This window comes from Microtus ochrogaster, chromosome 6 (assembly GCF_000317375.1).
Source record: "Microtus ochrogaster isolate Prairie Vole_2 chromosome 6, MicOch1.0, whole genome shotgun sequence".
NCBI lineage: Eukaryota > Metazoa > Chordata > Mammalia > Rodentia > Cricetidae > Microtus > Microtus ochrogaster.
Window position 1 is genome coordinate 11,237,648 of NC_022013.1, and position 26,566 is coordinate 11,264,213.

Below are 26,566 nucleotides of genomic sequence, written 5' to 3' on the forward strand. Positions count from 1 at the left end.
TACCGCTATCCCTCTTATTTGTAGATTTTCATACTGTCTCAGTTTTCCTGGTTGTTTTGTGCCTGGGTTTTGTTTTTGTTTTTAACTTTTTCTTTTATTAAGTTATTAATTTCTTCTACCTTGCCTTCAACACCTGAGATTCTCCTTTCCATGTCTCATACTTCATTAGTAAGACTTGTCTCTGAAGTTTTGTTTGCCATCCTAAATTTTTCATTTCCAACTCTTTTTCAGTTTGGTTTTTTGTTGTTTTTTTTTTTTTTTTTTTAGTGGTTCTATTTCTACTTTCATGTCTTGAACTGTTTTCTTCATTTTGTTACTCTGTTTCTTTGTGTTTTCATGGACTTAATAGATTTATTCACATTTTCTTTAAGGTCCTTGAACATAGTCATACTTGCTATTATGAAGTCCTTGTCTGTGCTTCAGCTATATTGCATTTTTCAGGGGGTACTTAGTAAAGTCACTAGGTTTTGGGGGAGGCTTATTGTCTTGGCTGTTCATGTTTGTTTTGCATTGAGGTCTAGGCATCTGAATTATGATGATTGTGATGTTCATAGTTTTGATATCTGGTCTTGTCTTTGGGTAGGTGATCCATTTTTTGTTTGCTGTTGCCCTCTGTGGTACCTCTGAGTTCCCTGGTAGAAAGTTCTGCCTGTCAGTGATTGGTGGAGAGAAATAGAGATGAGCTAGGAGAAATGGCTGAGAGGGGCTGTGGGAGGTAGGGGTGTCGCTGGATCCTAATGTCTTCCTGGGGGGAGGGGGTGAGAAGGCACACTGTTAATGTCTCAAACGTCAGGAGGCAGGTAGAAGGCATAGAGTAGAGTCATTTATTTAACAATGGGGAAAAACTTGTATACACTCTCCCAGCTCCCAGGCGCTCTAATCCATTGACTTTGTGTAGTTGCCCCTCATTGGCTAGGCACGATCAGGACCTCTGAGAGCTCCAGGTTGGCCCCTCTCAGCCCCGTAGGCCTTAACTTCCTACATCTCCACCCTTTTATTTGTTACATGGGTGTTCAGTGGGAGCCAGAGTAATTTGCTTAGGCCTTGTTGACCCCACCTGAGGAGGGCTCAGCAACTGGACTGTGCCTGTCTTAGGTGGGCCTGCTGACCAAGCTCTTACCTGTCATTGACTGCCAGCCCTCAAAGAGCATTCTTTCCTGGAGACCTGCCAGGGTGGGGAGACTAGGCAGTAGCTTTTTGAATTACAGATAACCTGGCGTTCATAACCTCTGCAGAGGACTACAAAAAGGATGCCCAGAGCCATTAACACCTGAAGAGTCACCTTAGTTGCTGTCCACTGATGTCGGATCTGCTACAGGAGATATTTAAAGAGAGTAAGGATTAACAATACCACCCTGTTAGTTAATGTATATGTGAACATCCAGAAGGGATCAAATAGCCTTTTTATATTATGCTAAACCTTTTCAAAAAATGAATAGTCAAAGGCTATAACTTCTTCCCTAAATAAATCATCTTGTTGGGGGGGGGGAATAAGAGCAAGAATGGGGAGTATATACATTACCCATCCTGGGTTATTCTCTGATGGAAGCAGGCTGATCCATGGTCAGGTGCACATCTCTTACCAGAACCCATATTGGCGTCATAGCAGTCTGAGGAAAAATACAAGCCTATTCTCTCCCAAGGGTTAGCAGGAGGGCTGGTGGCTGCTGTTGGAGGGACATGGGATCTCTCCATCTCACCAGGGGCAAGAGTGTGTTCCTTCACAGAGATGTCAAATGCTTGTAAGCTGGGCTGAGCCCTTTGTCATCAAAACTGAGAAAGTTCATGTAGAAAAGGACCTCTGTAAGGCCAGATGAGGATCTCTCCAGCCTCTGGCGAGATAGTCCTGGCCAACAGCTCCTTAAGATCTCTTTAAGCTCACTGATTCTTCTGCGGACCTTACTAAATCTGCTGTTGAAATCCCGTGGCAGATTTTTCATTAAAAATTCCTACTTTCTAGCTGTAAATCATCCATAGAGCCCTTCCTCTGCCTGTTGTTGGTGTCCTAATCTCCTGTAGTTTTTGCTTTCTGAGGGATTTGACCCAGTTGCACCCTTTGCCCAGTAAGTGCAGTTGTCTCTGCTTTCTGGGGGAAGCGTCTGCTCCAGTCTTCCTTGTGGATGAGCCACACTCTGGTGAATTTGAAACGTGGACATTTTGATCTTGATGATGTAATTCTCGTCAGCAGACTCTTCTCTCCCTTAGGCTTTCTTGGTTGTTTTTGCTGTGTAATTATATGATAGCTGGAGCCTGTTCAAAGTGACATCTGGAGACTCCTTTATGAGCTGCAGCCTCTGATGCCTGCTGCCCTAGTATAGAACTCAGTAGTGATTTGACAGAGATCTCATATGACCAGAACCAAAAACTGTACTTTCAAGAGACCTAGAACTCTCTTCTGGCCTGTGTGAGCATCAGACACATATATGATGTTTGTACATATATACAGGCAAAATACTAATACACATAAAATAAAATTAGTAAATCTTTAGGGACCAGGGAGATGACAGAGTGGGCAGAGGCGCTTTCTGGGCCCACGTGGTCGGAGGAGAGAACTGACTCCCACAGATTGTCCTCTACCGCCCTCACATGCACCTGCGCCTTGGCACCACAGCGCCTGTACAGATACATAGGTTAAAAATGTAAACTAATGTAATAAAATGTTTCTGGGTTTGTTTTGTTTTGTTTCTTTGTTTTTCAAGACAGGGTTTCTCTGTGTGACAGCCCTGGCTGTCCTGGAACTAACTCTTGTAGACCAGGCTGGCCTTGAACTCACAGAGATCCGCCTATCTTTTCCTCCCAAGTGCTGGGATTAAAGACATGTACCACCACCACCTGGCAATAATAAAATTTTTAATAGAGGAAAATGCTCTCGAAAAGTCTTTCCGCTTGGCAGTGTGTTAGGATGGTTTGCAGAACGTAGATGACTGCAGGGCCAGGCTTGGTGGTGGTGCTGCCTCACTTGCTGGGGACCCGAGCTCCAGTCTGCTCTTAGCAGGAGACCCATGTCCTCCCTTGGCGCAGGTGTCGTTTTCTAAATGCCTCCATTTTGTGTGAGCTCCCAACGGTTTGGGGGTTTTTTTCCATCCCAGAATTTCTTGTTCTGTGACTTTGTCTCTCAACCCTTGTGTTTCCTTTGTACTGGTTTTGTTGATGTTTGGGTGGTGGCTTATTTGTTTGTTTGTTTGTTTTTGTTAGTTTTTTTTGGTTGTTTTGTTGGGTTTTTGTTTGTTTGCCCTGAGCAGCAGGTGGCTTACAGCATTTCCTAGGGACATCTTTTTGTTCAACTCAGTGTTCTGTGAGTTCTGAGTTAGACAAAGTGCACTTGTTCCTTGCATCATTTTCTAGGAAATCCATGGGCAGATTAAAGCAGAATGAGAGCAAGCCTGTAATTCTGCCTGCATGAGGCTGTGGTGCAGTGTCCTTTCTGTTCCCTGGGAGACAGGCTGTCAGAGTCTGGTGCTGTACTAACACCATCAAACCCAAGTGATCCTCCCGTCTCTGCCACCTACAGTGTTTAGAGGTACGTACAGGAACTTGTATGACCACACCCATCATTTTACATGGGTTCTGTAGTACCTCTATTATGTACAGGTTATTACCAACCGTATATTGGTGTGCATGGTTTTTAGGCTTTGCACCAGTAAGATAAAATACATGTGTCATCCAGTTTTGTGTTTCTCTATTTCTGAACTTTTGTTTCTTCACTTACTGCCATCCTGCAAGTCTACCATGGCTGTCCATTCTTACTTTGCATTGGTCTTCCCCACACAGCAGTTATAAGGACTGCTTAGCTGGAGGGCTAGGCTGGCACATGTGCTGGTGGCTGGGAGACCTCTCCTCTGCTTCCCAGTGGGCGGCACTGCGAGCTCCGCAGGTTGCCTTTCTGTAGAGTCTGAGAAGCACTGCTTCTCTGATCTCTCAGTTTTCACCCACTGATATCTGAGAGATCAGAGAAGCAGTGCAGCCAGCCACTAGGATGACCCTTCAGACCAAAAGGGCGATCTGTCTTCAGTGCACTTCAGCCTGCATCCTCAGACTGTGTCCTCCGGCTGTACTGAGCTCCTGCTTCCTCCTGCTTTATATCATCCATCTCCCCCTCCCTAGTGCTGGGACAAAGGCGTGTCATCCCACGTGTTGGGATCACCTTTGTGTGAGCTCTGTTTCTCTTTTAGACTGGATCAATTTTGCATAGCCCAGGTGGCCTTGAAGTAACAGAGATCTGTCTGCCTCTTTTTTCCAAGTTCCGATTAAAGGTGTGTGCCATCACTGCCTGGCCTCTAGTAGCTCTGCGCTCTGATCTTCAGGCAAGCTATATTTGCTAAAACACAAACAAAATATCACCACTGCTAGGTCTGCAGAGTACAGATATTCCACATCCTCTCGTCTGTTAGGGTATCTGGAGCATCCTGGATGTTGCTTCTCCCTTATGCGACAGCTCTGCAGCCTGTACCCTCACCATGGTTCCCCTGGTTCCTCACTCTGCTCCTCTGTCTTGGCTATGTATCAGATTTGTGGTCAACTTAGCTTTTTCATTCATGTATTTTACATCTTTAGTCCCAGCACTTGGGAGGCAAAAACCGTTAGTTCAATGCTAGCTGGTCTACGTAGTGAGTTCCAGACAGCCAGAGAAAGTGATGAGACCCTGTCTGAAAAAAGGTAACAGAAAAAGAAGCGGAATAAAGTCAGTCTGTAGAACTTCCTCACTTCCCATTTTTTTACATAGTTTCTCTGGATTTAAAGCTATAACCATCCTTTTCTAAAGTGTATCATTCTGAATTTTCTGAAGGTTTTAAACTACACTGACAACCCTTAGTAGTTTGAGATACTATGAATTGGTGTGCATGTGTGTGCGCGCACGCATGCCGTGCATGTGTGTTTGTCTACTAAAGACAAATGTTTTCTCATTTAGTGTGGTTTGGGGAAGGAAGCAAGCTAGTGAGCTGTTTAGATCTAGCAGCAAAGGACTGTGACTCGGATAACAAATCTGAAGGTTTTCCTCCGACTGCCCTGTCTTACTCCTCTCCATGGCCTTATTAGCCCTCCCGAAGGATTCTCCAGCAGTGCCAGCTGTGTGCACGTCCTCCCTGATCTGATTCTGTTTCCTCCCAGCACTGTAAATGAGGATGTGCCCCCCAGCAGAGACTCTCCCACCCCAACGCACGCCACAGCTGCAGACAGTGGGTCTGCACTCAAGGTAAGAAGATTGCTTTTCATTTTCAAGAGACAGTAGTGAGTTTAACCTCTCATGTGACCAGGGACATCTGGCCATTTCTCAGTGGCCCTGGGGCTTGAGGTGGGAGGAGCAGCTGAGCCTTCTCCCTAGGGAAGACCCTGGGGCTGCCCTGCCTGCCTATTCCCGAAGAGTTACTAGACGCTTCTCTCCAGTGTCTGTGCTGCTGGGGGCTTTATTTTGAGACAGTCTTGGGTGCTAGCCTTGCCTTCACTTTTTTCTTTTCTAAGACACACTGTTCTCTTCAAGTGGACACGTTAGACGCTGTCCAGCACACCTGTGATTTTGCTGAAATTCACTGTATGATTTTCCTAGGAAAACATAAGCTGTGTGAGTGGGCTGATTCCTGTTTTGTTTTGTTGAATCACAGCCTTGCTGTGTAGGCCAGGTTGGCCTTGGTGCTCAGTCCTCTGCTTCCCTTTGCCCAGGCTAGGATCATAGCAGTGCACCAACATTCCTGGGTAACCTGTTCTGTTCATTGCTGTATTTCTAATGTCTTATACAGCTGATGGCAAGTAATAGGAACTTTTATGACTTTAAAATATCCTGGCGTGCCTCCGGCGGGCTCACAGAACAACCGCTAGCCCCGGCAGATCCCCAGCAGGGCGGGCGGGTGCCGGGCCTTGGCTCTAGAGTCCAGCACCTGAGTGGCGGCAAGCGGGCACGTGGGTAGGGGCATATGACAGACACATAGTATGAATCAGAACTGAACCTTTATTGCTTAGAGGAGAGAGGGAGAGGGAGAGAGACAGAGAGACACGTGTGAGCATGCCAAGAGGGGACATTGAGGGGGGGGGCAGGGGTCAGAGGTTGCTGGGAGTGGGAGTGGCTTGTCCCTTAAAGGGACCAGAGACCAAAAGAACAACAGGAACTGATTATAAAATGTGGCTAACTACAGGCGCGTCTCACTGGTTGTATTACAGGACCACCAGCTCAGTCCAGTTCCACTCTGATGTGTCTGCGCCCTAACCAGTGCAGAACTCACAGGAGCCCAGACTTTCTAATTTAACACAAGCAATTTCGCCATTTTTGTTGCATAACGTATATTAGTTGTAGAAATTTACCAGATACTTCACAAAAGGGAAAATTATAAATCACCCTTAATCCTAGTATGCAAAGATAGTACATAGTTAATATTTATGTATAGTATATTTCAATTAGGGCTTATTTTAGTCTGGGTTTATAGTGCTGTGATAAAACAGTATGATCAAAAGCACCTTGGGGAGGATTTAGCTTACATTTCCACATCATAATCCATCACTGAGGGCAGTTGTGGCAGGAACTGACACAGAAGCCATGGAGGAGTGCTGCTTTCTACAGAACCCAGGACCACCAGCCAGGGTTGGCACCACCCACAGTGAGCTGGGCCTTCCAGTTTGGCCATATCTGTTAAGATTTTTTATTATTAAACCAAAACCAAATATATATATATATACTTTTTATCAACTTAAAAAATAATTGTTTCATTTATGCAAAGATTGTGCAATTATAGCCAATAGCTTCATCTAGAATTGAACAAATAGCACTTTGGTAAACACCAGTTTGTTTAGTAGATGCCCCAAACCATACCAAAAATATAGCTTCCCTTGAGCTCTCTCTTGCCAACCAGTCCTGCCGTTGGAACACTTACCCTTCCTTCATGATCACATTCTTCTACTGCCTGGGCCTTGGCTCTCTGCCCTTCCGTATTGAACACCGCCAGCACTCGAATGTTCTTTCCCTTCTCATCGTCGAAGAATTCAGCTGGGACACCATGACTGTCCTATCCAAACCTGTTAGCTGGCCACAAACCAGTCGCTGATTTAACTCTTCCAGGTTTTTCTATGTAAATAGAGTAGCTACGTGAGTATTTACAGAGCACTTCTTTTCCTGGGTCTGATTATAGTATAGATTCTCCTCCTCAAAGTGGAATCGTTGGTAGCTCATTTCCAAATGTCCTTTTCTGTTTAGAAGGTCCACACTAGCTGGTCCCAAGTCACTGTTAGAAATTCAGAGACTGTGGGAAAGTGCGGTGCAATGCCAGATTGTTCATGGATTCTTGCCTTGTCTTCTGCAGGATGCGACAGACGAATTGGATGCCTTACTTCTTTCTCTAACTGAGAATTTGATGGACCACACAGTCACACCTCAGGTAAATATGCCTCAAAACAGCAAGGCGGACTTGTTTTGAAAATGTTCCTGTAGGTTCCATTTCTTTTCTAATTTAATAATTTAGTAAAACTTTTCATTTAATAAGAGTTATGGGACTGAGAAAATGGCTCATTGGTTAAGACACTTGCTGCACAATCATGAGGACCTCAATTGGGATCCCCAAAACTCAGATAAAGCTGGACACAGTAGTGCACATGAAACAAGGCAGAAATAGAATTTCCAGAAACTCTCAGACCTGGTAGCTAGATGTTCACAGCAAAGCACAGGAAACCCTCAGACAGACAGACTAGCACCTAAGACCAGCATGTGTGCAGTGGGGTGTGTGCACACCCATACAAGCACAAAGAGCTTGGCTGTCCTCGGGTTCTGTTTTGAATTGCATTTCACCTGTGGAAAGCACATGTCACCATGAGCCCATTCATAATTCAGCGCCTCGTTAAATAACATGAGAGAAAACCTGGGTCCTGCACCAGCTTGCAGAGTTAAGACAAGGAGCTCTGTGGTCGAGAGCTCTTACTGCTCTTGCAGAGGACCTGGGTTCTGTTCCTAGCACCCATGGAGTGGCTCACAACACCAGTTAACTCAGGTTCCCGAGGATCCATTGCCCTTTTCTGATCTCAGCTTTCACTGAACACTTGTAATGCCCTCATATGCATATAGGCAAAGCACTCAGACACATAAAATAAAAATAAAAATAATTCAAGAGTGAAGATAATAATCTGGGCTTGGTGGTTTATGCCTATAACCCCAGCATTGAGGAAAGTTGCTGCAAACCCAAGGCCAGCTGATCCACAGAGCAAGTTCCAGGCTAGCCATGGCTATAGCAAAAGCCTGTCTAAAACATATGTTAAAACTATAAGGACATGTTTATTTATTTTATTTTATATTTTTACAAAAAAGTGGGGGCACAATTGAGTAGCATTGAAAATCTCAGCCCTGTCTAACCTGGAAGGCAGCGTCCTCAGTACCATTGCCATGAGCAGATAAGACAGTTCATTTCCTCAGCTGGACTGAAGTGTAAAGACACACAGAATTACTTCAGTGCTAGTTACTGTAAGCAAGAGCTGCTTGTGGGGATCAGATGCCTCTCAGGAGTCAGGGGGCACAGATGGCACTTTCTGTTGGTTGTGTAAATCATTAGTTGACAAACTTGAGTGTGTGTGTGTCAGAATTAGCCAGAAGGTGTACTGAACAGATTGTTGGGCCTCATTTCAGTTTCAAATTATATATAGATATATCTTGGGAAGACCCCAGAATTTGCATTTCTAAACATGCTCCCATGTGATATTTGGTGATATAGACTACCAGCTTATATCAATAAATAAGATGTTACCAAAGGAGAAGAAATAATCCCAAATCTGATCTTGAACCATAATAAATCTTGAAAGAGACAAGAGATAGCCTCCAAAATTAATGCCAAAAATAACCTGAAGCCCAGAGAGACATAATTCCTGTGAGCATAATTGGCAACACTTACCGTATGTTTGTTCTTTGTCTAGTGGGTAGGTGAGCTACCCAAAACCACAACCATAGTGTGACAGAGTGGCCCACACAGAGGCAGGAGGATCTACTACTTCCTCCTAGACTCCAGGCTTCTGCACACGTGAATACAAAAAGTCACTGGGACACGCACATAAATAAATTAATTAAACAGACCAAAATCGATGCTGACTTAGGTCAGCAATACACTCAAGCTTGCCTTGAGAGTAAGGTTCTTATTTAATGTTTTTAGATTACAGCTCCTGCTCTTGGGCCTCTCCAGGGATCAGGATAGAGTCGATGCAGTGTTTGCCCTGGGTTCAATCCCTGTAGCCTAGGCTGACCTAGGAGTAACCTAGGAACTAGAAGTTCCTGCTTTCACCTCCTAGTGTTGCGATTACAGGTGTGAGTCTCCACCACGCCTGAATTGTCTGACTTTGACATTTTTGGCATTTGTTTATGTATCATGTGTTCATGTCCTGTGGGTGCACATGCAGCACCACTGTGAGGTGAGGTCAGAGAACAACTTGTTGGAGTTATCATGTGTGTCCCAGGTAGGTATCTACCGCAGGTGGTCAGGCCCATGCGAGAGTGCCTTTATGCCATGAGCTATCTCACTTACCCTTGTCTGACTTTCTAATTTTGTCTAGTGAGTTTGTCTCAGTTTCAATTATATGAGTTAAATTGGCTATCACCCCCAATATTGTGATACCATTTAGGGTTCCTCTTGTGTAAAGAACCTCTAGTAGTGTTTTGTAGAGATGAGCGGCGGGCTCCGTTCCTGCCGCCCGGCTCCCGGCCGCCTGGCTAGCTTATGCCCTGAAATAATAACACGGAAACTGTATTCTTTTGAACACTGCTTGGCCCATTAGCTCTAGCCTCTTACTGGCTAACTCTCACATCTTGATTAATCCATTTCTATTAATGTGTGTAGCACTACAAGGTGGTGGCTTACCCGGAAAGATTCAGTATATCTGACCTGGTGGCTGATTCCATGGCATCTGACCTCACTTCCCTTCTTCCCAGCATTCTGTTCTGTCTACTCCACCCACCTAATTTTCTGCCCTATCAAAAGCCAAGGCAGTTTCTTTATTAACCAATGAAATTAACACATAGACAAAAGACCAATCTACATCAGTGTTTTCCTGCTTTAGCTGGTTCTCTTCCATACTCACTTCAAGTGCTGTAGTTTAGACATCAGTTTGAATTTGTCTACCCCACTGGGTAGACTATTCATTCTACACAGAGGAGAAATAGCCTCCATGCTTCTAAGCAAAGCCGGTCTACCAAGGCCCTTGCTCCTGTCTTTCCATAATTTACAGACCAGTTTACTATTTTTCTCTCAGATCTTCAGGCAGTCTTTATTTATTAAAATACAATTGAAATGCCACTTCCTCCTCCCAAAGCCCGTGACCTCTGAGGACCAGAACCTCAACTGGCCTTAACAGGTTTGTTTGTTTGTTTGTTTGTTTAAAAAACATAGTGATTAGATTTGCTCACTGCATGGTCTTAAGCACCAGTGTGAAAATATAACCAAAATTAAAATATTGATAATATAAAACAAACAAACAATGGGCTCACTCTCCGTATGAGTGACTGGCATGCTAAGTGGAGCAGTCACAGCTGTCCCAGATGTAATCAAACTTAAAGGATTGTCATCCTCTCCCTGCTGCTCTTTGTATATTCCTGATTATTCTACTCCTGTCTCCACTTACAAAGTCAGTAAAATCAGACTAAGCCCACAGCAAAAATCACCATCCCCTTGGTGAACAGTTGTGCACCTAGATCCCTGGACCTGGGTAAGCATAGGTTAGAACTGTTAGGGTCTTGATAGTGATGTTACTAATCTCTGGACCTTGTGCCTCCAGCACTGTTTTGTTTGTTTCCCGGCCACCCAGACCTGAAATAACCACTTAGAAACTATATTAATTACAACACTGCTTGGCCTATTAGCTTTGGCTTCTTATTGGCTAGCTCTTACACCTTAAATTAACCCATTTCCATTATTTTATATTTTACCATGAGGCTCATCACCTACAGGCAAGGTTCTGGCTGGCAGCTCCTGTCTTTCTCCTCTGGTGGCTACATGGTATCTCTCTGATTCTGCCTACTTTCTCCCAGCATTCAGTTTAGTTTTCCTGCCTAGCTCTATTCTGCCCTATCACAGGCCAAAGCAGCTTCTTTATTCATTAACCAATAAAAGCAACACATATACAGAAGGACTTCCCACACCACAACGCCGTTTTAATCCTCCACTCATTTACACTTGAGCCATGTTCAGGTGCTCCTGTGCTAACCTGGAAGTCAGCAAGAGTGGAGACCGTATATCCTTCTGATGCCCCCGTGTCTGCTGGCAGCTACTATTCTATGTGTCTGTGTTTGTGTTTATGTGTGCACACTCTCACACACACACAAATACATAAATATAATTTAAAAGATTTTTAAGAATAATAAATGAGCCAGGTTAGTGGCAGTGCACACCTTTAATCCCAGCACTCAGGAGGCAGAGGCAGGCAGATCTCTGAGTTCATTACCAGCCTGGTCTACAGAGCCCATTCCAAGACAACTAAGACTACACAAAGAAACCCTGTCTTTAAAAAAAATGTAATAAATGAATTAACAGTAGCAGTAGTGTTCTTAACTTATAATCTTTCCTGTTATGGAGATTCTCAAAGATTCTCAAAGTCCTAAGCATGGGGCTAAAAGTTATATCAGCTCAGGAGTCTCCATGGAAACTGCATCCCTGCAGTGCATTTCACAGTAGAAAGTATAAGTCAGTCTTCCATAAAGTAAGTGGCTATGAAATTTGTTTTAGGTGTCTTCGTCATCCATGATCACACCCCGGTGGATTATTCCAGTAAGTCCATACTATTCAATTCTTTTGGTTACAGTCTCAGAAGCTTAAAGGAATCTCACTTTCTTGTTTTTCCTACAAATATTGGGGTCATTATCAAAGCTCTGTTAATTTAACAGCTTCAGATTTGTGGCTCAACTTTTCTGTAAATGCTAAATGATTCAGACAGATAAATAAAAATCTGAGGTGAAAGGGGCTGGAGAGATGACTCAGTGGTTAAGAGTGCTTACTTTTTTTGTAGAGGGCCTAGGTTTGGTTCCCAGCACCCTGATGGCAGCTAGCTCATAACTATCTGTAACTCCAGTTCCAGGGGATCTGACTCCACAGACACCAGGCACATGTGTGGTACACAGACATGCATACAAGTAAAGCATCCGTACACATATTAAAATAGATAAGCAGCTTGGGGGCTGGCAAGATGACTCAGTGGGTAAACAGCCGGGAGCATCAGGCCCTCCTCTTTGCTGCCCGGTCAGTGAGGCTAATGGGAGGCTGCTGGGGAGTGAGTGCTGTTGCCTCAGTGCTGATGTGTGTGTCTCCTACTGCAGAGTGCTGCCGTCTCCAACAGGCTCACAGGGTGTGGACCGTCTGTGGCCGGGACCGAAGGGTGTGGTACTAAAGACGGATTCTCACTCATCTCCCCCCCAGCACCATTCCTGGTAGATGCTGTGACCAGGTGAGGAAATTACTACTCATCTGCAGCTTTTTCTGATAGGAGAGAAATAAGAAATGTTGATTATATTTAAAATAACACTGTTAGTTTTTGTAAGGTCCTAATTGAATTTAATTGAAAGTATATAGGTCTTTGAATATTGTTTAACATAGTATTTTTTCTTGCATATTGATAATTTTCAAAAAAAATTACTAGGATTTCTTTGTGAAGAAAATGTTAGTAGACTTGAGATCTCTGTTTTAAAAAATAGGTTGTTCTTTATCCTTTCTTCTTTACTCTTACGACTGTGGCCTGCTCTCGTTACTACATATGACACAGTGCAGTATGAAGTAGGGGTAGGGCGTCCCCAAGGTGAGAACCCTCATAACTTTTACTAGACAGGCATGTGAACATGGGTCCCCTCTCTGCAGAGGATAAGCTAAGCCAAGTTCAGACAGAAGCAAAATGTGCTGCTCTTGTGCTCAACACAGCACTGTTCGTACTAGCCTTGATAAGTGTGGCTGGTAAAGAAAGGGTTAAATATATTTTAGCCTGTATCCAGGAGCCTTCACTATGTCTCTCCCTTCCTTGCAGCTCTGCTCCTCTGGCTGAAGACCCAGCCTTGAAGCAGAAGTGCTTGCTGACCACTGAGCTCTGAGGGCTGCTGCTCCTGCTGGATCTGGAATGCCCCCACGCTACCCCATCAGCCCTGGATCCAGCCCAGTGAGTCCTTTACTTGGAGAAAACCTTCTACCTGGATTTGACTTCAGCTCCATGAAGAAAGTAGCTACATTTTCCGTCCGACTGGAAGTCTACCCCACATAACTGAAGATAACCTCCTCTTCCAATCCCCCATCATCGAAATTCATTAGTTTCCGGCAAACTCGTGGCTCCACCTAGCGGTCCCAACTGTTTATAGCAGCCTGTGGCAAGGCTTGCTGTCCAGAGCCCTTTCCCTGCCGTTTCCTGTGATGTCAGGGTGAGCACACCTGACCCGAAAGCCTGCTGGAGAAACGAGTAGCGTATTCCCTGCACCGTCCCTGAAGTGGGAACTTAGGAAGAGATGGAAACACTGTAGGTGGATCCCAGGCCAGCTCTCACAGTCGCAGGACTCTAGGGACGCTGAGAGATGGAGGTTTTATGTCAGCCACACTCTGTGGCCTGAGCAGTTACCGTCTTACTGCTCTTAGGAACTACGGAGAGATGTCTCCAGCCTTGTGCTCCCCAGACCCCTTTCCTAGAGGAAGGATCCGCATCACTCCCGTCTGTAACTTTGCAGCGGGGGAGGGAGCAGGTGTCTGGTCAGAGACCTGAGTCCTCCACCTGCGGCCTGTGCTGTCCATGCTGAGCCAGTGGGAATGCAACCCTAATTGGCTTACAGCTGTGAAGGTCAGCGCAGCAGCGCTCCAAACCAGGACCTATTTAGACACAGCCTCTGGTTCCTTTCTGCGAATGCTGAGTGAAAAGAAAAGGGAAACACCGGGCAGACATGGGGAATTTTGGCGAGAGGGACCAGGTTCTTGAAGAATCCACTAGGAAGCTGTGCACAGTGTGGTGAATGAAGGCAGCCCACATTAGGGTTTTGTATCTGCTTTAAAGTTCTCTAGAATTCCATACTCTCTGTACCCAAAGAAGTTCTGGTGTTGAAGTGGTACGTGGTCACCGTGGAAAAGTGTATGGATATGGACCTGAGCCAGCACAGAGAATGGCACTAAAGTAGCTCAGATGTGTGGGCTGGAAGATGAGCACCTCAGCTGCCATGGGAACTGGGGAAGCCACTGGTGTTGCCCTCTCACCAAGCACCAATGTTATCTGGTTTCTGCCTGTCATGTGACGTGTGTATGGTTGAGCACTAATTCTTCTCAGCTAAGAGAACATCCAGCTCTGTGGTTCAGATGCTGTGATCTGGACTACCCTGGCTTCCCCACTGCATATTATGTGTTCAGGCAGATGCTAGTATCTACCTGGGAAGCTTGGGGATTCGGCCTTACAGTTTTGAGGGGAGCTGGACAGTTAGAAAGCACTTTTGCGAAAGGAGACAGAACTGCCCTTCTTGCTGGCTGGCTCCCCTTAGCCAGTAGGCGGCTCGTGCATTTCCCTGGCAGTGTTTTGCCAGTCCTCAGTATTAAGACATTCCTCACAGTGTGGGACCTAGAACCCGGGGCTTGCTCCTGGACACTGGCCTGGGTCCTGGGCGGCCTACATAGTCTGCTGTGCTGCTAACCACACAATGGCTAAGGCATGGTGGCTTAGAAGTCCTACGTGTCTCATCCTGTGTAGGATCGAGCACTGTCCTTTCAAGACAGAGTAGCTGAAAGTACCCCATAACATCTGTGTCTCCAGGTACCTGAATTCTTGCAGAGTATTGCTAGGGACTTTGTTAGGGGTCACTTGGATCTCCAGTGAAAAGAAATCCTCTGTCCTAGTGTCGAGTCTTAAGTTAGAACTAACGCTTGAGTGATGCATTTGCCCTGACAGATCAGACACAGGTCAGACTTCTCAGAGGGTGTTCTGCCCCTCTGAAAGGGCAGCGGTCTATCGCGACAGACCCAGGGGCACCTGGAAGTGGTAGGTGGGAGTATGTGAAACTGTCAAGAATGGGTAGAGTGAGGCGGAGGTGACAGCTGGGTAGGAAGGGGCAGCTGCCAGTGCTGTACCTTTATGTCACACTGGAGCTAGTGCCCAGAGCTGCCCTTCTGTGCCCAGGGAGCAGCCAAAGTGCCTGGGGTCAGTAAGATGTGAAGTTAGAGTTAGCAGTCCTAGACTCCACCTTAGCTCTGGAAAGGAGTCTGTCTGTCCATGTGAATATGTAAATGATCTGGAGACCAGCAGCCCTATCCGGGCGGCACTCCCGGCTGTCTCTCCTGATCCTCGGGAGGCTGCTGGACAGAAGCAGGAGCAGACTCCTTAGCGTCTTACATTGCTTTAAGAAAAATTCTTGTGGAAACGTTCTTTCCGTGTCCTGCTGACGGACGGTGGGCACTTCCTTTTCACAGGCTCAGGCGCCCTGGGTGTGTCTGCGGATGAGACCTCTGAGCTGTTTCTAGGATCTACTGCTTGCTCTTCCTCCCATTTCTGGCTAAAACTTGGACCTCTCTTTTCTTAACTGAGCCCCAGGAAGTCTTGTTGTAGTTTGCAAGATTGTGTAGTCGCTCAACTGGTGGAAAACTTGGAGTTTTTTGTTTGTTTTATGCTTTGGGTGTTTTTTGTTTTGTTTTGTTTTTTTTCAGACAGGGTTTCTCTGTGTAGCTCTGGCTGTCTGAACCCCCTCCATAGACCAGGCTAGTCTGGAACTCAGAGATCTACCTGCCTCAGCCTCCCAAATGCTGGGATTAAGGGCATGCTCCACTGCCACCCAGCAACTTGGCTGTTTTCTAAACAAGGGTTTTAAGGAACAAAATCCTTGTCTTCTCATTTAGCAAGTATCATTTACTCATTTGTTGTTTTACTTTGTTCTGCTGTTTTGAGACAGAGTCTCGGTGTGTAGCCCAGGGTGGTCTTGAACTCACAGGAGTTCTCCTGTCTCACTTTGCAAGTACAGGAATTTCAGTCATGAACCGCCAGACCTAGCGTATGTTGTACTGACAAGGTTTTGGTTGGTTGGTTTTGGGTTTTGAGTTGCTAGGGACCAAAACCAGGATCTTGGACTGAGAGTGGCAGCACCTGCCTATAACCCCAGCAGGCAGAGGTGGGTGGATCTCTGTGAGCTGCAGGCAGACCAAGGCCTGAGGCCCTTGTCTCACTCTGCCCCTGATCCAGAGCTGGAGACCACAAACAGTTCACCACTGTGCTGCTGCTGCTGCCCAGCACCGCCAGGCCAGTGCCCGGGAGCATAGCTGTGCCCACTAACACTTGTTTATAACCAAGCTCCAAGCCAGTGCTTCTCAACCTGTGGGTCACCACCCCTTTGGGGGCCACATATCCGATATCCTACATCTCAGATACTGACATTGTGATTCATAACAGTAGCAAACTTACAGTTATGAAGTAGCAACTAAATAATTTTTAGCTGGGGTCACTGTAACAGGAAGGGTCACAGCATTAGGAAGGTTGGGAACCGCCGCAAGTGCTGCTGCCCGGCTCTGAGAGCAGTGGAGTACTGCTTGTCCGTGAAGCTGCAAGCTGAGAGCAGGTCTCAGCCACGAGAGTCTCGGTGCGTTCCTGTTAATCCATCTCTTGGCCATGGAGTTGACTGAACTCGGATACACGTGTGTAATAAAGAATGCATGTTTATAGATCATTTGTACCTTTTACTGAAAAAAAAAAATACCTGAGTTTGTGGGCAGTCAGGATGGACTTTCTGGAAACATCCCATTGCTGCCAGGATGGGGGAGCTCGGTTTGCGCTGGGGGAACTTGTCCTGAGCTGAGTTCTGCTGTGGTTCAGAGTTCTTGCTGGAGACTTGCTGGCGGGGCTGCAGTCCTTCCTCTCATTGCATTGTGGGGGGTGATACCCGCTAATTCTCAGGATTTCTTCTTATCAGAGGCGTGTGTGTGTGAGAGAGAGTCTGTGTTATGTTGTGAGTGTGTATGTATGTGTGTATGTGTTTGAGAGTCTGTGTTGTGTGTGTGTGAGTCTGTATGTATGTGAGTGTTTGTGTGAGAGAGTGTGTGTGAGAGAGTGTATGAGTGTGTATGTGTGTCTTTTCATGGAGCCCTTTGCTCTCCTGGTTTTCACATCTGGATACAGTAGATGGTTATGAGAACTCTCACCAACTATTTTGTGTTTACTTTTCTACATGGTAAGCTCTGCATAGCTTTGAAACTGTAATTTATTTTTGTATGAGGTACACTATATTCAGTGAATCCCCATTGTATATGGCTTGTGTTAGAAGCACTACCCTGAACTGTGAGTAGTCTGTACACTGAACACGATCTGTAGACATGACCCATTCAAATAAAACGATGAGAACATTCATGTTTTATGAGCTGTTTTTGAGCATGCATGGTCCTGGCCGGATCGTTGAGTCAGAGCCACTGTTAATAGTAACCAGATGAAGTGAATCAGAGCACTGGTACTGTGTTGGGGATTTGTGTCAGTGTGGGTGCTGGAGGTTGGGACTGGAGATGTTGCTAAAGCCTAGACTCCCGCTGGTGACTGGGAGGTGGCTCCGTGGGCAGTGCCTCCCAAGCATGGGCAGAGCCCACAAAACCAGCCATGGGCACATGTCTGTGATCCCAGCACTCATGCAGTATCTCCTGAGGCTCGCAGCCCCACCCACCCTGTCTCGAGGTGGGTGGCCAGGATCTACACGTGAGGCTGTCCTCTGACCTGCATGTGTGCTCCTGCACCCCTACACATGAGTACAGACAGACAACGCACAAAGCTTTCTTCAAAAGGTATTGGTCATAATGGTACATCCCTGTAACCCCAGCCTCAGTGTTCAAGGCCATCACAGACTGTATAGCAACACTGTCTCTAAATAAAAATAATAAAGCCCTCATTGGTTCTACCTAGTCCACCCTGGAAGGCCACAGAGTCACTCCAGGGATTTTGTAACATCTTGGGACTTGAATCTCCACTGTTTACTGCCCACAGGCATAGGGTCAATCATTCCGACAGAGTCCAGTACTGTCGTCTGAAAGGCCACATGCGTGCCTCAGCCTCCTGCAGACAGTAGGCCTCATCCTGCTGTCCCCAGCCCTCCTAGGTGCGGTGTTCTGTGAACAGCGTGGCTGTCCAGATCATTTGGCAGGCTTCTGCTGGGCCAAGACACCACACCACATAAGGTAGCAAGGCTTCTGGGAAAGTGGGGACATTTTCCAGCTCCCTCACTCCTTTGCCTAGGAACATGGGCTCACCCACCTGTGCTGGACACTAAAGAAAACACCAGACATAAGTGACAAAAGCAGGACAAGCCACGGGAAAAGTGAATTGCCTTCCACATCCACAGGAGGCTAGGTCATGGACAGAACAAAGGGGGTGTTGGTGTGGACAGGTACCCAGCAGCTGCTCCGCCCAGGCTGTGCTACCCTGAAAAAGGGGGCAGATGCTGAGCTATGAAACACCCAGATAAACCCAGGCAGAGCAGATCCTGAGTCAGTTATGGTCAGGGGCCCTGATGGGTCCTGACTTCCTAGCTCAGTGTGGTCCATTCAGCAAGTATTCATCTCCCTAAACTGAGGTTCCACAACTCCATGCTGAGGTTGAGCAGAGAGGGGAGGAGGGCATCTCACCCAGGGAGGACATATGTCCTAGGCCAGGTTGACAGCTGTCTGACTCAGGCTCCCAGGATAGCAAGATGTTAGGGAGAAACACTGTGAGGACCAGCTGCCCTGGCTCCTCAAGGCTGGGCATCAAGTGAGTGCTACCACAAAGCCCAGGATCCCACCCCCAGCACCACATAAACCCAGGCATGATGGACAGTACCTTCAATCCAGCACATGGGAGGTGCGGCAGAAAGATCAGGAGTTCAGGTCATCCTTTACTACATAAGGCCAGCCTGGGCTACAGGAGAGCCCACACACACACACACACATACACACACACACAAAAGAAAACAGATGACCTGGCCTGGACCCTCACTGTACAGAGAGGAACCAGCTTGTCCCAAGCTTCCGGCTCAGCTCACGACACTCCAGGGCATCGACTCTGCTCTCTGCTTGTTGCCCCCAAGCAGAGAGCAGAGTTGAAGCCCCACAGGAGCTTATCTGTGAGAGCCGACCCTTCCCAGAGCAAGGGACGCGTTCACACACAGACCTGGGGGCTGTGTTTGTGTGCCTCCACGCTTCCTATCCCTGGAGTGCAGCCTGCACTCCCACCGTTTCTGTCATCTGCTCCCAAACCCCCATGTACTGGTTTGTAGGAGCCCTGGGTAGTCAGGCCTGGGCAGCCTCCTGCTTTCATTCCAGCAGACAGAGGCAAGCGGGTCTCTGAATTGGAGCCCAGCCTGGTCTACATAGCAAGTACCAGGACAGTCAGGACTACATAGAGATACCCTGTGCTGAAAAACCAAGAGTGTGTGTTAGTTCTGGGCACCATACAGCTTACTGGAAAAGGCCACCTTCTCCTTAGAACTCTTCCTTGAGTTCAGCCTGGCTATTTTGTTCTGTTTGTTTTGGACATGGGGGTCTCATGTTCAGTGCCAGCCAGGAACTCACTATGTAGCTTGTGAGTTGCTCACTGTGATGATCCTGAATTCCTGCTTGTTCTGTCTCCATCCCTCAGATACTGGGATTACAGGCATCCACCATCTCATCCAGTTTTTGCAGTGTCGGGGATCTAACCCTCATGCATTCTAGGCAAGCAGTCTGCCAAGTGAGCTGCATCCCCAGCTGCCCCTGGCTGAGACTTGTTTCAGGTTACAGACCTACGGAGCTGAACACTCAGGAATCCGCACTGATCTCAGGTTGGCAGCTGATTGCTGGGCTGAACTGTGTGTCAGGCAGGCTCGAGGAGCAGCTGACAGAGGGGTCTGTTCAGGGAATCCGGTATAAAAGAACTGGCCTCCACTGGTAGGAAGTGCTGAGAGGCTGAAGAAAAGCAGATAGATCCAGGATAGCAGGGTGTGATTTTATCTGGACTCGCGGAAGCCTGGTCCAGAGCAGCAGCTGGGCCAGTGGATCTTTTAGGGGGATCCTCAAGTCAGTGGGTGGAGCTGGAATGTACCTCATTTTTCTCAAGCTGCTATCAAGGGTGCCAGGCACATTCCTGATGCCCACGGACTAGAGTCTGATTATGAAGTTCCACACCACTTTAGAGGTTTGCCTCAGTAGTATGCTGGGTGACTTCGGGGGAGGGGGACCACCAGGGTTACTAGAAGCCAGAGTGACAACTCAGCGTGGCTGCAGGTCACGTTTGGATCCCCACGCCATCTTCGGAGTAAAAGTTCATGACCTAGGATATGAAGTCCTGTGACACTGGCAAGCTGCCCATGTAGAGCAGTACAGAATTTCAGAACACAAATGGACCTTGTCGTAACCTTGTTCAGCAAACTTCTGCCTGGGCCTTGTAAAATGGGAGTGCTTTAAATGCTACCTTGTTGTAGGAGGTTGCTTGCTCATCTCCCAGCCGCCCAGACTCCCGAAATAATCACACAGAAACCATTATTTGAATCATTGCTAGCTAGCTCTTCTTCTAGAATTAACCCATTTCCAGTATTTTATATTTTACCACGAGGCTCATGGCCTACCAGCAAGGTTACAGCACATCTATCTCTGGTGGTGGTTCCATGGCTTCTCTTGACTCCATCGTCTTCCTCCCAGCATTCAGTTTGGTTTTCTCCACCTAGTTCTACTCTGCCCTATCAACAGGCCAAGCCAGTTTCTTTATTAACCAGCAGTATTCACAGCATACAGAGGGGCATCCCACATCACGACCTTGTACTGTGGTGAGGATTAAGAAAGCACAGGCTGCAGAAAGGGCCGCACACAAAGCAGGGAGGTGCTCAGCGGGAAAAGCGCTTGCTGCCCAAATCACCAGCCACCACTCAGCTGGGTGTAGTGGTGTAGGTATGTCACCCCAACACTGGGGAGGGATAAATAAGGAGATCCCTAAGGCTTGCTGCCCTGTCAGTCTAGCTGAGTGGCAAACTGTGGATCAGGGACAAACCCTCTGTCAACAAATAAGGAATGAGGACTCTGACCTGCACACACACGCAAGTGGATACACATGACAGTGCACTGTGGTGGCTTGAATGATGTGGCTCTATAGTCTCAAGCATGTAGTAAATACTTGGTCCCCGCTGTAGGCATTGTTTAGGAGATGTGGCCTCGTTGGAACAGGCATGCTACTAGGGGCAGGTTTTGAGGATTTAAAGACTTGGTCATTTTGAGTTTCTCCACTTGCTGATTTGGATTTGAGATGTGAACCTTCAGCTGTTTCTGTCACTGTGCTGCCAGATTTCTGCTATGATGGAATCTTAACCCTCTGGAACTGTAGGCCAAATACCCCCTTCCTTCTGGAAGTCACTTTGGTCCTGGTGTCTTATCACAGCTTGGGACAAGAGCATGAGAATGAGCTATTGCTGTGACAGACCCGACCATGCTGGGGTTGGCTTGTTTGTCTGTTTGATAAATGTGGAAGGCTTTGGCCCTTGGAACTGAAAAGTGGCTGAACCTTGTAGGTGGTGCTCAATGGGCCATCCTGATAGCTGTTTGGAAGACAGTGCGCGGGCAGCATGAACTCTGGAAGCCCAGCTCAAGGAGCAAACTGGGCTTGTCATAGCTCGGGTTTCTAGCACTGGGATAGAAGACCACGACCAAGGGCAGCTTGGGGAAGAGTTCATTTGTCTTAAATATCCAGAAGGCTTAGGAGGTGTGGTCTCGCAGGAGGAGGTACGTACCTGGGCGGGGCTTTGGGAGGAGGTACATTACTGGGCGGGGCTTTGAGAATTGGCAGGCTTGTGCTCTTTCCGGGGTGCTGTTTCTGGCCTGTCTGAAGACGTGAACTGTCCATTGTTCCTGCTGCCGTACCTGCCAGCTGCTGCCAGGGTTCCGTCACAAAGGACTCTTAACTTTCTGGAACCATAAACTAAAATAACCCCTTCCTTCTGTAAGTGCTGGGATTAAAGGGGCACCACCACTGCCCGGCATTAGTTACATTCTTTATAGGAGGTGGAGGCCTGTCCCATGGTATTCGTATGTCAGCTCTCTCCATCCATCCCGTGTATCCCAGAGCTCAGACTCAGGTGGGGCATGGTGGCCAGTTCCTTTGCCTGCTGAGCCACCTCTGCCCTGAATGCTGATGGTGATGGTGGTGTGTTCTGAGCCTGCCCTCATGGTCCCACTGCGTTCCCACCCACGGGTGACTCCCACAGTACTGAGTGGACCCAGCCACTGTTTATGGGGCCTGACCTCACCTGCAAGAGAGCTGCCTGAGACACTGCACCTGCATTTCTGACTCTCCCCTCGGGGTTTGCTGAGCGTCTCTCAGTCAGGAGTGTTCTCGGCTGTCCTTCCTTCATCCATACCCGCCTTTCCTTCCTGTTGAAACGGAAGTGAGTTCCGACCGGCCTGTCCCACAATCCTCCCCTCCTGGATTTCTCTCGGTACTGCTTCACTTTGGCACCGAAAGCTTCCCGCCTATTTCTGATGTGCTATGAGCAGGCCAAGCTCTCCCTGTCACACCTCCTAGCTTTTCCTCAGACACAGCTCCTGAGGGAATTGCTCTCTGTGTCCTGACCCCAGGAGCCCCGCTTGGGCTTGTCCCATTTCTGCCTGAGAGCGACACTCGTCCCTGTTGTTGGGCAGGACAAACGGCAAAGGTATGCCTGTGTTCGGAGAGGTGGGGCGAGGGGAGAGCACCAGCTGACTGCATGGTGTACCTCACGGGCCTCGCCGCATTCTCCTGCCTGCCTGACGCTGTGTAGCTTCCTTTGTTAGCGCTGTCCTCCAAATCCCCAAGCTTGGCAGGCAGCTCGCATGACTCCAAAGCCTCTCTCTACCTCTGGGTGTTCAGTCTGCATCACCCCCCCCACACACACACACACACACCCTTCCTCTGGTGCCCCATTTGGGTTTTACGTGAACAGCTCAGTGTGGAGAGGAGCAGTTTTTGTGTTGAAGACAGACAAGACAAGGGCCCATGTTCCCTGAACCTCCCTAGTCCCCTTTGTGCAGATTACCAGTCGCATTAGATTGGGACATCGGTTTCCCACCCATGAGGTGAGACCCGGTCACCACCTACATAGGAATAAAAGAAAGAAGCCATTTGGTGAGTGTATTTTCAAGATGATTCTTCCGCCAGTGTCTAAAGCAAATCCCCATGATTGTAGGAGAAATGGTTGGCCGGCCTACCTAAGTTTAAGTCGCTTGGCCCAAACCAGCTTGCATGAGCATGCGCGGCAGGTACTTCCTCCCTGAGCCTAAGGCCTGCCGCTACACCCAGGGGCTGCTGATGCAGAGGCACCTGACCAGAGATGCCCATGAGAGAAGGAAAACAGCAGAGTCCATGCCTGAGCCAATGGGACTTCGGGAGGGGGTGTACAGGCAAGCCTGATTTCCACAGTAAATGGAATAGTACTCTTTCGATTCTCAGTTGTTGACTCCCTGCCTCTCGTCCCCTCCTCCAAGGGGTGTCCCTGCAGGTTCCCCCCAACACATAATGACCCCAAAACATTCTCACTTCTGTGAATAAATGTCCCCCAGAAGGAGCTGCAGCTTCCACTGGCCCTTCCGAAGGGCTGTCAGCGTCCTTCATGGCCGAAGGTTTGCAGTGATGTGCACCTGGAAACCAAAGACACCTAAATAGCCTAAATAGCCGTTCCTGCCTCACCTCTTTTTAGGATCTAAAGTCCTGTAAGAGATTGAAAACCTTTGGCCTGGGCATGGTGGTGGCATGAGCCTCTGGAAACATCAGCTTCCCCTCCACTACAAACTCCAGTCTGGCTAGGGCCACACTGAGACCCTGTTTAAAAAAAAAAAAAAAAAAAAAAAAAAAGGAAGGGGTGGGGGTGGGGAGGATTTAGTTCAGGATAGAGTGGAAAGGGGGAAACAAAACAAAATCTCCAAAATGTATTAACAAAACCATAATTTTCACTAACCAAAAGATCGGAGTCGTCAAATGCCATCTGGGCTGAGAGCTGAGGCTTCTCCTCTGCCCACTTAATGCTCCCACCAGTGTATTTGAAAAGTGCCTTCATATATGACTGTCTTTGTTCTGTCGCTTAAAAAAGCTTTATAATCTGATTCCACACTAGAACATGGAATTCGGGCTGACCTTAATCTGTATTCCTGGTCAGGGTCACTCATATTTGACTCTAGAATTAACTGTCCCTTTGCGGTAAGAGCTCCGGTTTATAGCAATGCTTCAAAGAGAAGGACGTAGGCTATTGTGAAATGCGAGAGACCGTGGCTGTGAGCAGTCATGAAAACCCACATGCCGTCTTCCAGGGGGGTGATGTAAGGAGATTTCACAGTAACAGAACAAAGAAAGGTACACAAGGCATTTTTGAAAGTCATTTCCACCAGGTACACAGGTCACAGCGAAGCAGAGAGACCCCTGCTCTGGCCTCATCAGGTGACTTCTTAACCGTGGGTTGACGAAAGCGAGGAGTCTGTGTGTGCATTCCAAAGACCTTACCTAACAGTCAAGGATGTTAGATCACACGCAGAGGTCCACAGCGAATGGCTATGGGGCTGATGCTAACACGACAGAATGACTCCCAACCTGGTACAGCCCAGCTCTCTGCAAACAACCATTCAGCCGTGCGGAACGCCAGACACAGGTGTGCCCTTTTCCCTGGAACTTGATCTCACACTCCAACTCAGCAACACTGCTGCCTCCTGGCGACCCAGACATTGTTGATTTGATTTTATTGTGTGGTATTTGTTAGGAATATTTTCCTAACATGAGCTTTCCACTGACGCAAAAATCCCAATCAAACCAAATCAAAACAAGCCAAATTAAGAGATATCCAGGTTTAATGGGAGTCCCCTGAGGGGCCTCAAACACAACCACTGGGAGGAAGGAAAAGAGACCATGTGTCCCTCTTTTGGGAGTTCTTTTAAATACTCTTGGGACATGGTCCTGAAGGCCCACCCCCCGGGAGGGTTCAGGACCTGGCCTGCTGGGATTTGGAGTCCAGAATAGCAACTCTCAGGGTCAGGGGGCTAGGATAGATGCAAGGGGCTGGGGCCCAAGCTCCCAACTTAACAGTATTCACCAGAGAAGACTGCTGGGTCATGGTTTAAGCCAATAGCAAGTCTTTATTAGCTGACCGGCCATTACACTATGTATTCAGGAGCCCAGTGTAACCCTGAGCCTTTCTCGGGGTGAACTTTTAAGCTCAAAGAACATTTCCTAGAACAGTTAGCTAGAAGAGGAACAACAGAAGCCTGAAAGCAAGGCTAGGACATATAGAGACTTTCCCAGGCTTTGATGGATTAGGCCTTTGTTTGAGTTTTGTCAGGTGCTGTCTACATGCTGAGGGTTACAGCCTGAGTAGCGCTTTTATTATGGAGTCAGTTGTGTTAAGGTCTAGGGCCTGTTACACATCCATCATAGTTCCTTCCTCTCCTCTGCTGAGCGGTCGGCAGTGCCTGCTGTACCTCTCCAGGTCTTTTCAGTTATCAGTATGCCATGTTCACATGTGTGGTGGTTGAGGTGCATGCCCCAGCACACATGAAGGTCAGAGGCCAACTCACTGGAGGTGTGTGGGTCATCTGGCTTAGTGGCAGGTGCCTTTGTCCTCTGAGCCATCTCGTTAGCCCTCTGAAGTCCACTTTACCCCAGACGGGCACCAATGACAGACTGAAATACGGCTTTTACCCATCTGCCTTGATGAGACCAGTAAGCACATCGGACTTGCTCTCTGAGCACAGTGACACAAGACTTAGCTCCATCATCACAATCCCACCTCACTCCAGATGTGCCTCATTGTGGAAGTGTTCTTTTTCTGTGCTCACATTTTCTTTCCTTTGAGGATTTCATGCATGAGTGCACTGCATAATTTCACCACATGGAATGAAATATTTGTTTAATTATTCTTCATCAATAAACACTCAGGAGTCAGCTATCAGAGTAAGAACCTGAATGATCGGAGAAGTGGAGAAGCCACCAGTGACCTCCTCTCTCCTCCCTTGGTCCATAAAAGGGGCAAGAATCTTTTTCAGCCCCTCCCTACTACTTCCCGTGTCTCTCTATATGTCCTCGGTCCTCCAAAATCTTTATGGCTAATTTTGGTCAGCTAGTAGCTAGTTCCACCCACTGATTAAAAGTAAACTTTATTGACAGTCTCGGGAGTGTAGAGTATGATCAAAATAACCCAAAACATTTCCCCCTTATTGTCTAAATAAAAAGGAAGGCTTTGATTGTAACACATTAAAACTATATACAATAAGAACAATTATCAGGTAATTGCATCCACAATGTCCAGTCCATTTGTATTTGGCAGACTGGAGAAAGCACTGTAATTATCTTCCTGTCTTAGTTCAAAGTGTTGTACCTAATTTACTTTCTATCCCAACTTGTATTACCAACCCAAAACTATCTTTTTAGACCTCAAACATTTTCTTAGATAAACAATTTAAGCTTTTATGTCTCTCAAGCTTATATACTTTATTCCTCTTTTGTGAGTTTCTTCTATGAATTTGGTAACAAGGAAGACTGTAACTATCACTCTCTCATCTTCAACTCCACCAGAGACCTGAGAAGGACAGACTATGACCTGAGTAAACAGGAAGTGCAGAGCAAACAACTTCCAAAACTATAGAAACAGCAGAAACAGCTGGCTGCCTGGACAGTCATCCATGGTCCATGG

At 47.3% G+C, this 26,566-nt stretch overlaps 1 protein-coding gene across 2 annotated transcripts in view; it reads left to right on the forward strand.

Moving 5' to 3' along the window:
- Epb41l5 (erythrocyte membrane protein band 4.1 like 5) overlaps positions 1 to 15,562 on the forward strand; it is a 113,061-nt gene extending 97,499 nt beyond the window's left edge. For both annotated transcript variants that reach the window (XM_013346693.2, XM_026779806.1), the window contains exons 21-25: positions 5,110 to 5,194; positions 7,287 to 7,361; positions 11,676 to 11,717; positions 12,263 to 12,390; positions 12,961 to 15,562. In XM_013346693.2, coding sequence (XP_013202147.1) covers positions 5,110 to 5,194; positions 7,287 to 7,361; positions 11,676 to 11,717; positions 12,263 to 12,390; positions 12,961 to 13,024 — 394 coding nt within the window. In that variant the 3' untranslated portion in view covers positions 13,025 to 15,562. The remainder of the gene's footprint in view (positions 1 to 5,109; positions 5,195 to 7,286; positions 7,362 to 11,675; positions 11,718 to 12,262; positions 12,391 to 12,960) is intronic.
- The last annotated feature ends 11,004 nt before the right edge of the window (positions 15,563 to 26,566 follow it).